This window comes from Pyxicephalus adspersus, chromosome 6, assembly GCF_032062135.1.
Source record: "Pyxicephalus adspersus chromosome 6, UCB_Pads_2.0, whole genome shotgun sequence".
NCBI classification, from domain to species: Eukaryota; Metazoa; Chordata; class Amphibia; order Anura; family Pyxicephalidae; genus Pyxicephalus; species Pyxicephalus adspersus.
In genome coordinates, this window is record NC_092863.1 from 79482573 (window position 1) to 79494160 (window position 11588).

At 37.8% G+C, this 11588-nt stretch overlaps 1 protein-coding gene and 1 long non-coding RNA gene across 2 annotated transcripts in view; both read left to right on the top strand.

The window, feature by feature from the left end:
* The window catches only part of LOC140334157 (betaine--homocysteine S-methyltransferase 1), a 14061-nt gene extending 2692 nt beyond the window's left edge, over positions 1-11369 (top strand). The window contains exons 2-8 of the mRNA XM_072416311.1: positions 1671-1803; positions 2934-3052; positions 6677-6868; positions 7311-7458; positions 8357-8539; positions 9584-9812; positions 11043-11369. Coding sequence (XP_072272412.1) covers positions 1671-1803; positions 2934-3052; positions 6677-6868; positions 7311-7458; positions 8357-8539; positions 9584-9812; positions 11043-11226 — 1188 coding nt within the window. The 3' untranslated portion in view covers positions 11227-11369. The remainder of the gene's footprint in view (positions 1-1670; positions 1804-2933; positions 3053-6676; positions 6869-7310; positions 7459-8356; positions 8540-9583; positions 9813-11042) is intronic.
* Positions 3059-4144, top strand: LOC140334158 (uncharacterized). Its single transcript, XR_011921485.1, has 2 exons — positions 3059-3583; positions 3732-4144. It is a non-coding gene; the product is annotated as an uncharacterized lncRNA (long non-coding RNA).
* Positions 11370-11588: the final 219 nt, after the last annotated feature.

Below are 11588 nucleotides of genomic sequence, written 5' to 3' on the forward strand. Positions count from 1 at the left end.
ATCAGACACCATGAGACTTGTAGTTCTGTCCATCAGACACCATGAGACTTTTTGTGTTTAATGCACAACTGACATTGCACAAATAAGGATTAAGATCTGGCAGTAATGACAAAACATAAAACAAAACTAGACAGGAAAATATGTTAGTTATGCTAGAAACGTTGACCAATATATTGTTTTACAAGATAGATGCCAACATAAATCCAGCATTAAATTCCACTTTTCCCTACTGCTAAAATATGACTACAAATTACAGAATAACATCTTGCATTTTGTTATGAAGAAATTGCATCTGGAGGAAATAATGATACTTAACTGTTTCTCTACTTCAAGAAATCTGGCAAAACTTCCCTGATCTGAAAATAACTGAAAGCCATTGGCACACAAGGAATATACTGCATTTCTGTGTGTTATAAGGAATTTCTGATGTTTGGACTTATCATTCAGATGACCTTCCTACCATGTATGGGTTCCATAGCTGGAATTCTTCTTCTTAATATTATTATTATTATTATTATTATTATTAATAATAATAATAAACAGTATTTATACAACACATTACACAGCACTGTTATTATCTGTTATTATTCAGCTATACCCAGGCAGCCAAATGTTGTATACCCATAGTGTCATTCCTAGCCTCCAAGAATGACTCAGGTCAGTGTTTGTTATGAGACTTCAGACTGCCCCACCGTTGTGCCCTGCTACCCTAAGCTACAAAATAGGTATAAAACCATTGGGCGCTATGATGATGGCTGAAGTTGCAGTGGAATGCTTTGAAGTCTCTTCTGGCATTGCAGTTGCATTTCCTCCTCTAGAACTGCACCACAACTTCAAGTGCTACATATGCAGGTGAATGCTCCTGGGTGCTTAGCAGGGGGCTTACTCTATTCTGTTACTTCTACAGTATAAAATATTGCATTGCTAGTTCTCATTGGCATGTATTATACATAAAATGTTTCGTCAGCATTAATTTTACAACCATCACCCTTGCCCATTTTGGAACATACATCATTTTGCTAGTTATGTAAAAAGCTGATTGTGTAATATTCCTAAAAAAAAAAAAGTTTGTAGAAACACAAAGTAATGAAGCTGAAACAGTACTGGTGCAGATAATTCCTTAATTATTTATACAATGTAGAGTGTGCCGACTAGCAGAAATGAAAGTACGAATTCCGGTGTGTTAGAAGCTGGCATGGAATGGCTGACAAGGGAAACATGAGAACTTCATCTGTTTGTAGAGCTCCTCAGTGTGAATTATCCGGCAAGGGATAGCTGACTTGGCAAAGGCCATATGGAGTTGTAATTCTAAGATTATAAAATGAACGGTAATATTGACTCTTTTTACTAATGAGTAAACTACCCACTCCTGACTTATACCTACCATATCTCCATTCTTCTAATTCTTCCAAGGTTTATTAGGGGGGAAAAGCCTGTAGGATGATAAAGCTGATGTGCCATGTTGGCTAATGACCATCTCTAATTGTAGAGCTGGAACAAGTGTTGTAATGGTAGCATTGCCCACCACCAGCCCGTCACTGCCCCAGGACGATGGCACAGTATATGTTTTTTAAGCTGGTAGTAGCTTTCTCAGTAACATGACTGATGTTCTAAAATATATGTGGAAGATTATTTTTGATCATTATCATCATTCCCATACCTAATTTTAGGGCCTTTTGGAACGTCTGGATGCAGGGGAGGTTGTGATCGGAGATGGGGGCTTTGTGTTTGCCCTGGAGAAGAGAGGCTATGTCAAAGCTGGACCATGGACACCGGAGGCTGCAGTAGAACATCCCGAGGCAGGTATGTACATAAATATTCATTGTCTACCTACCTACAGCAAACCAGAGAAGCAAACCAGTTTACATCACTGATGTGACATTGGATTGGTAGCTGTAGTTTACTATTCATGCTATCATTTTACTTTGCACTGTGAAATATTCTAATGATGTCTGCTGATAAATGTTTATGTATTTCAGACTATAAATTTTAGATAGTGGTCAGGTGAGCAGACACAATTGTCATCAATCTGATCCTAAAAATGTAGCCACACTTACAAAATACATTTATACAGTACATATATATATATATATATATATATATATATATGTATATACTGAATAATATATTTGAAGGTGTGTGTTAAATAATAGATCTGTCTCGGGAACCGATAAGGTGCAGATCCTTGTGGCTTACCAGGGTGTGCAGATTTGCCATCAGGCAGCTGTTAGTGGTACTGTAACGTTCACTTCCGCCACTTCATTCTCTATGGGTCTGCCTCAGGTAGAAGCTACTTGTAGTGTCCCCCCAAGGCTGTGATTATTTGGTATGAGGAAGCGGTAACTGCACCACAACCTCAGTGCCAGTCCCAACATACCTGAAGGTTTCATAGAGCACAAATGAGACAGAATATAACAACAGCTTGTCTTGGATTAATACACCATCTATTTGAAATTGAAAGTTCTGAGTCCCATTGTCTGGATTTGTTCAAATCCATATATACCCATAAATATCAATAAAAAGAGCATTCATCAGAAACATTCAGAAACAAAAAAAGTTGAAAATGTAAAAAAATAACCACTGCTGGTAAATAATCAGAAATAACATTATATTTTAAACCATCTAACAAGGAGATCCAAGTAAAGTATCTGTTTTAGCACACTGTTATGTCCTCATATACATAGGCTGTGATACAACATGCAATGTACTTACTAACTTAAATTTATCCTGTTCTTTGGATTGCTTGGAAACGAGAAGGAAAGATGCAGTTGGGTGTATGTAATACAATTTACCAATATCTATCCAGAGTAAATATTTAGTTTAGAGTGAGCCAGATCATGTCAAAGTCTACTGTAATGAAAGGATAATGAATTTTGTATTGTGTTAACCTTACCTGTATTGGAGAGAAAAGCTTTCTGCCTTTTCTTCCACAGTGCGTCAGCTACACAGGGAGTTCCTCCGAGCTGGAGCAAATGTCATGCAAACCTTTACATTCTATGCAAGTGATGACAAGCTGGAAAACAGGGGGAACTACGTAGCAGCAAAGATCTCAGTGAGTATTGTTTGTATTAAGGAAAATTGTATTCCCCTTTTTTTCTTTTTTTTTATAAGATATCAGTGAGTATTTTGTTTTCATGGTACATAGTAGTGCTAAATCAATATGAATTGTTCATTTTGTTTATATCTTGAGTATTGGAAGCTTGCACTTCTGTTAAAAACACTTTACTACAAACAACTATAATGCAGTTCTTTTGCCTCTAAAGCAATGGCAACATTCTCAGGAAGCCACCATATGATAGGCAATAACCAATATTACTGAACATACAAATGATGTATCCTTCTGCTCTTCTCTTTTTTTTAAGATATTTTTATTAACCACCTTGCCGTTAAGCCCGACCTTCGTTCGGGCACAAAAAAATTGCAAGGATGGTTAACCCCGAGATTTTTCCCATCCTTACTTACCTGGTCCCCCTGTGCTCATCCAGCGTCGTTTTCGTATTCCAGCGTCATCCTCCGTCCAGCGTCGTCCGTCGATCTCCCTCTCCAGCGTCGGGTGCCAGCGGGACCGGTAAGATGCCGGCTGGTATCTTGTGTTCCGCCAGCCGGCATCTTGTGTTCCGCCGCCGTTACACAAGATGCCGGCCGGCTTCTTACCTGGTCCCGCTGATCGTCCGACGTCCTGCTCGTTCCAGCGCCGGATGATCTCTGAAGGGAGAAGCCGTCCAGCGGAGAAAAAAAAAACGGACGGCTCCTCCCTGCGTGCGTGATGACGTCGGCGCGTGTGCGGGAAATTCAAATAGAAACTCATTCATTCATTTTGTATTGGATTCAATACAAACTCCTGTATTGAATCCAATACAAAATAATTCAAATAAATACAAAGTGTGTAATTGGTAAATTCAAACTGTCATTTTGTATTGGATTGAATACAAACTCCCGTATCCAATCCAATACAAAAAATAAGAAAAATAAAAAAAAAAGTAAATAACTTGGAAATTCAAATTTATATTTTGTATTTGATTGGATACAAACTTGCGTATCCAATCCAATACAAAATAATTAAAATTAATACAAAGTACATAACTGGTAAATTCAAACGCTCATTTTATATTGGATTGAATACAAACTCCTGTATCCAATCCAATACAAAAAAATAAAAAAATAAATAAAATAAAAGTAAATAACTTGGAAATTCAAATTCTTATTTTGTATTGGATTGGATACAAACTCCCGTATCCAATCCAATACAAAATAATTCAAAACAAACCCCAATAAATACAGAATCAAAGTTTTAAAAATTGCCAGTTATTCCCTGGATGGCTAGTGTGTAACACTGTGTCTTATCTTACCTTTGCTGATCTTCGCCTAATTTTGACCATTTGCTGCCTGCTTTGACCTCTGCCTGGACTCCGACATCTCTGCCTGCCGCCTGCCCTGACCTCTGCCTGGACTCTGACATCTCCGCCTGCTTTGACCTCTGCTTGGACTCTGCCATCTCTGCCTGGACCTGGACATCACTGCCTGCCTGACCCCTGCCATGGCTTCAAGCTTTGTTTATGTAATCATGTTTAAGCTGATTTTTGTGTTTTTCCTTTAATTTTATTAAAAGTAATTTTTTTTTTTTTAAATGATTGTGTGTTTCAAACATTTTTTATATTCATAATATCTACTGGAACCCCTGTTCGGACATATTTCTGTTAGTTACAGGTCTACAATTTAAAAAAAAAATTTCATGAAAAACGATGGATCACTTTTGGTACAGAAATCTAGACCTCAGTGTAACGCTCAGGAGGTTAATTTTTCGAGAGGAAATAATACAATATGCAAAACAAAACAAATACAGTAAGGTTGCGGCACAGTAAATATCATAAACAATGGAAGCGCTTGTTGACAAAGTTGCAATCAAATATGGCTTGTGTTACAAATTATAAGATCATTAAAAAAAAAAATACAACAATCAGCAAACAATTGGAGGATCATTGTCCAAAAGACGGTAGGCATACCATTCTGTTTGTTCAAGGTTCTTGCAAATTCTTTTTCTCATATCCAAAGATAATGTAGCTATGTATAATTCCCAAACTCCAAAAAAACCCTCCTCCCATGTTTCCCAGTCCAGAGAAGCTTCAACCCATTCCATCTCAAAAACAAACCAGTTTTTCCAATAATAGTGCAAGTGATTGGGTTTGCTGTAATCCAGTTATGGAAAACGCTTTTCTTTGCTACCAGAGAAATTATCATCAAACGTTTCCTGCAGTCTTTGGCAAACTTTGCACCATGAAACAACACTTCCCTGAAAATTGCCCATTCAGAGATTAATGAAAAATAGTTTACCAACTTTTGGAGTGCTTACATCGCAACCTGCCTCCAAAAATAACGTATTTTAGGGCAGTCCCACAGCATATGATAAAGATCTGCCTCCAAGACGCCACATTTTAAACATTGCGAGGAAGAACAGAGACCCATCTGGAAAGAACGCTTAGGTGAAATAAATGCATGGTGGTAAAGTTTCAGTCATTTCCCTATACATTGCAGCCTTCCAAGCTCTGCAAAAATATATTATTATATAATGTGGGGTAAGCTCTGGAAAATGTTTGAACCATCGACACAGTCCATTGTTTCTGTTTTCATAATCTAACACAGTTCTTCCTTCTCTGTTTTTATGTTGTTTATAAGGGGTGAAATGTTTTATGTTATGTTGTTGTCTAGCTGATGGCTTTGTAAGGCCAGGACTGAAATTAGGGAAAAATCCAAAAATTACAGTTTTCATCTAATGGAGACATTTGTTCTGGTCATAACTGGGGGTAATTTCCTCATTTTTTTTTCTTCCTGTACAAAAGGAAGAGTGATGACAAAAATTAATTTATAACTAGACATTTCTCAGTCCTAAATAGGGGGGGAAATTGGCTTTAGATATTGGTGAATTTGATAAAATATTGTTCTCTAAAAAAAGTACATGACTTGATACATGATTTTCAAACGTAAATCTTTATTGAAGATTGATTTGTTTAGCCTTTATTGTGAGGCTCTTACATCTAAATTACCAATATCTTTTCTTCGCCTCACAACCCAGTACAATATACAGTATATTTTATATGTGATTTTAATGATTATTCAAATAAAATATAAATATTTCAATCATCCTTTTATTGATGCTATTAAATCCACTTTGGATTTTGGGTAACCCTAATCTGTTTCCTGATATTAAGGAGAAGATATTCAAAAGGACCACAATAAACGACAATCACCCCCTGTTGCAAACTTAAATAATTTAAACACTTACCCCTCCACAGATGCATACTAATGCCTGCTGTTTTGCAATTTGTTTACATCCCCTGGTGCAAGTCTTTACTTTACTTGTGCATTATAGACATTCAGAGACCCATAAATCTGGTCCCAGAGACCCAGAGATTTTAATTCTGGTGCCCAGCATATACACAGAATGCTGCAAGTGACCAGGAATCAGCATCTGTCAGTGTGCTGCATGGCCAACATGTGGGGCCACACTGTTTTTTTATTTGCTGGGAAAAAAAAGAAAAGTTAGAGTGACATACAAGCCAAAAACTATTTTGTATTTCATTTTTTCAAAGTAAGAAAAACACACGTAAGACTTGACTAGGAAATAATGCATATTACTTCTTTTATAAATGTCTTCCTGACATGTTTGTTCTATTTTCAGGGCCAGAAGGTTAATGAAGCTGCCTGTGATATAGCACGAGAGGTGGCAAATGAAGGGGATGCCTTGGTGGCAGGTGGGGTCAGCCAAACTCCATCGTACCTCAGCTGCAAGAGTGAATCTGAGGTGAAAACCATATTCAGGAAACAACTTGATGTCTTCGTTAAGAAAAATGTGGATTTCCTCATTGCTGAGGTGAGGAGAATGGAAATAGAAATAAATGTGCCTATTGTCCATTATAGTAAAGATGCCATGTAGGTCTACCTTGGACTTCTGTAACTTAGTAAAGAATAAAACTAATTCCCCATCATAAACTCTCTAACTCGATATCTTTGCCCTGTCTTGTAATCGTTGACTTCACTGCTTGCTGTTAATTGGCAATGTGAATTGTTCAGACTTTAAAATTCACTGGATAATTCCATTGGAGCAACTTAGAGAAGCTCCTGTATAAAGCCTTCTTGAAAATAATGGCTATAGGTAGTGAATAGAAGTAGTGATTATAGCCTGTGGATACCTTGCATTGCTACAGGAATTCTAATAAATTGTTAAATGATACGCAAAGAGAAAGGCGAGGGTACATCTTGTTGGTAGCTAGCAGAAGAAGGTCATTTTAATGTCTCCCTATTCTTTGTTTAAGTACTTCGAACATGTGGAAGAGGCAGTGTGGGCCGTGGAGGTCTTGAAAGAAGCTGGAAAGCCGGTAGCTGCCACATTATGTATTGGACCAGAAGGAGATCTGAATGGGGTGTCTCCAGGACAGTGTGCTGTCAGATTGGCTAAAGCTGGTAAGTAAAGTAAATGTTTTCATATTGCATGTCGAAAAAAAATTCTGCTTTACTCAATTGCCCAACACAGAGAACAAGCCATTCAGACTCCAATTTACCATGGGATTGGGTTATGTATTATTAGTATTCTGGAGTAGTCATTTCACAAACTTTCATAACTCCCATCTTATTTTTGGATAACAAATATCTGCATATTTTTTACACACTCCAGAGTACTTGAATTAAAATGTATATAAAATTAAAATGAACAAAATTGATTAAAACATGCAGTATTGCTGGGGCCCCTACAGCAGTAATACAACAACCCTTGATTGAAGTGGTTTTGTAAAGCTCAGATATAGCTAGAAACAATGAAAGGGCACCCAGGACTAGACAACGTTCTTGGGTAAGCTGTGAGCTTGGGTAAGCTTGGGTAAATTTACTTTAAGGAGATCTTTACAGAAACAGACCAAAATGTTCTCATCATACATTAACTATACCTAAATATTTTCCATTATATCACTAAGGTCAAGTTGAAAATGCCAGGGGAGAATCTGCACTCCCCTCATGGGTGATGAAAAGACAAAATGATTGATTCTGGTCTGAAAGACCAGTTGTCAGGCCCAGACATTGGCATATAAATGCAAATATAGTCTTGAAGAAAATGATGATTTGCACAGAAACTTTGGGGGTTCTATCAGACCACTAAGAAATGGGCAGACACTGATAAAAGCCCATATCTGTGCCGAAATAACAGCCTAGAGTTCAGTTTTATGGTACAATGGGCACACTGGCTCATTTCTTGATTCCATTGGTAGATATCAATGATTTTAGGTTTATTATGTTTATGGCATTTATTCCCATTTCCTAACTCTTTCTTTCCGCTCATTAATATCATTCTCTTTGTTCTGTTCTTCAGGTGCCTCTGTTGTTGGAGTTAATTGCCATTTTGACCCAATGACCTGTGTTGCAACTGTGAAGCTCATGAAGGAAGGGTTGGCTGCTGCCAATGTGAAAGCCCATCTGATGACACAACCACTTGCATATCATACACCTGATTGTGGCAAGCAAGGCTTTATTGATCTGCCAGAATTCCCTTTTGGTATGTTCACAATAGTGCAGAGATCAGTGCTTTTCTAAATTCAATTACTGCTGCCATTTCTAACATGTAGCATACTAAATCTAGAGCACATCTTGGCAGCCTGTCTATCATGCTTTGATTTGTTAACTATCCTACCAGTAGTTTAATGTCTGCATATCCCAATACAGACCGAACTACATGTAGCACGCCAGTGAGGTATACTATCACTAAATGAGGTGCATACCTTCACCTGTACTTTTAATGTCTTCTCCATAGCTGCTGATGGTGTGGAAGTTGTGCTAGCCAAATGCTGATGGCTGAACTGTGTAGGCAGTGTGTAGGGAGCACGGTTGGCTTAGTCGTTTGCACTCTGGCCTTTGAGCACTAGGTCTTAGGTTTGTGTCCCGGGCCAGGACTTTACCTGCAAAGAGTTTGTATTGTCCTTAGACTATGCTTATGACATTTGATTGTGAGGTTCTTTGAAGGACAGTTAGTGATGTGATTATGGACTAAGAGCTGCATAATATGTTGCCGCTATATAAACACTGGCTAATAATAATAGGCAAGGCCCAGTATGCAGTAGCAAGCTGCAAGTTAAGACCAGGTCAGGACAAGCTTAGAAAAAGAGCTTTAAGGTCAGGGAGGCAACAGCAAAAAAAGTTGCAATTGGAAGCAACTATAAGCACCTAGAGTGCCAAGCCTAGACACATTTCAAGTGCAAGAAAAGTCATAGGTAATACATTTGAGAAACACAGCCTGGCGGTGTAAAACAAACACATTTGGCAGTGTGTTCTATTATCCTAATTTAGACACTTCTTATGAGACCAGGAATGCAGCAGCAGCATTTCTGCACTTTGGTCTTGAATATTGTCCAGCAGAATGCAGGGGAGAGGATCTAGATATATTGGGTCTAAACAACTATGAAAGACTGCAAAATAAGACTAACAAGACTTTAAGACTAACAATACAATTTTAAGTGTGAAAAGTCTAGAGGACTCTACCTTTGCAGTAATAACATTGGCTACATTCCCATTTATTGACCACCTTTTTTTTGGACTGTTTCAGCTTTGGAACCAAGAATTGTGACAAGGTGGGATATACACAAGTATGCTCGGGCAGCCTATAATCTTGGTGTGAGGTACATTGGAGGCTGCTGTGGATTTGAACCTTACCATACTAGAGCAATTGCAGAAGAATTGGCCCCAGAAAGGGGCTTCTTACCCCCGGGCTCAGAGAAGCATGGCAGCTGGGGAGGTGGTCTTGACATGCATACTAAGCCCTGGGTCCGAGCAAGGTAAGAGCAATATCAGAAGCATTAATGTTTTTGTAGCAGCACATTCATGGGCAGAGCTATCAGTATTTAGGATTCATGTTACCCCAACCATGTGAATGATATGAATGATGGGGTTCTTCCATTTTCCCCATTCCTCTTTGGTAATATTCATATCCTGTGATAAATACAATGGGAACTGAAACCGTAATTTGGTGTCATAGACAAAATTTGGTACAATAGATTAAAGTAACAGTTGAGAGAAGTTTGATGGCCAACTCATGTACCCATGTTTTACCCATCAAACTGGCAGTTGACAGTTGTTTGCCCCTTGGGCTCCATATTATTCTATTCTGAAAGTTTGGGCCAACAGACTTTATAGAAATGTATGGTTTTTATTACAATAGATTTGTATTTAAACTTTGTGCATAAACAACAAGTAAATAAATAAATAAATAAATCAGAGTAGCAGGTATACATAAAGAATACAAGGAATAAACATAACAATATTAGAGTATAAAAATTAAAGCAACTATATATACAAGAACATAATATTAGCAAGGAAATTAGACTCTGTAACAAGGTGTTTACCTGCAAAGCAAAATAGGTACTCAAGGGGTAGGGGTTATCAAAGGAGGAGGGCAAGGAATGTGGGGAGGGGGGTAAGGGGTCCACTTCAAGTAGGAATTGGGGACGAAGAATTATGAGCGATCCAAAGATCCCAGCTAAGCTCAAACACATGAGGGGTGCCCTTGACCATGCAGGTAAGTTAGAAATTTTTTTTAAATTCACCATGATCCAGGTGAATTTAACCAATAGGGGAGTCATCAATATGGAAGGAGCAGAAATGTATGTTTTTTTTGTTATTGTACTAGTCACATTCTTTTGGGGGTAAATGTAACATTTTCCAAATGTCAAATTCAATACATTAAAGATTACAGGTTGTAAAAACTTTCTTTAAAGTTGGGTACATGTTGATGAACAGGTCTGGGAAGTAAAATGTTCTCAGGGTATCCAGTCCTAAGAGAAAATAGTCTTAGAGCAATCTTTTGGAAGACCTAACACCCTAATACCATTCAATACTTTGGATGGAAGATTAATTTTTCCATAGACACATGGGAGTATCATTGATTGGAGATATGAGACTTCATAGTCCTAGAGATAGGACAGTAATATCAATCTGGCTGCAATATGAATTTTGAATAAAAGTATTCATTAAGTTGTATTAAATTTCTTCTTTTGTGTGATCTATAGGGCTAGACGAGACTTTTGGGAGAACTTGCCACCGGCCTCTGGAAGACCATATTGTCCATCTATGTCAAGGCCTGATGCCTGGGGAGTGACCAAAGGAGATAGAGAGCTGATGCAGCAGAGAGAGGCGACCACTGAGGAACAGCTTAAACAACTATTCGCGAAACAATCATTCAAATCCAAGTAAAGGGCCCTCTCATAGGCTTCAAAAAAAAAAAACATAGAATAATATAGAATGATAATCTGTGCTCAGCAGTAAGTCATAATTCCATCTAATTGTTTTCTGTACTAATTGCCAAACTTGCTATAAGCAATAAAAAGTTTTTTAAAGAATTTGTTGGTTATTTTCTTTTTGTCACAGAACAGTGAGATTTATTTGATAAATAGGTGGCAATGACCTACAGGAATCCCAAATCACTCTATATTTTGACTACTATATTTTATTTTTATATATTGCCACCGCCCCCCACCTGTGAATATAGACCAGCCCTTAACATTTAAGCTACAGGAACTCTTTATAGAAGGCCTGCAGTAGCCCCAGCTAAAATT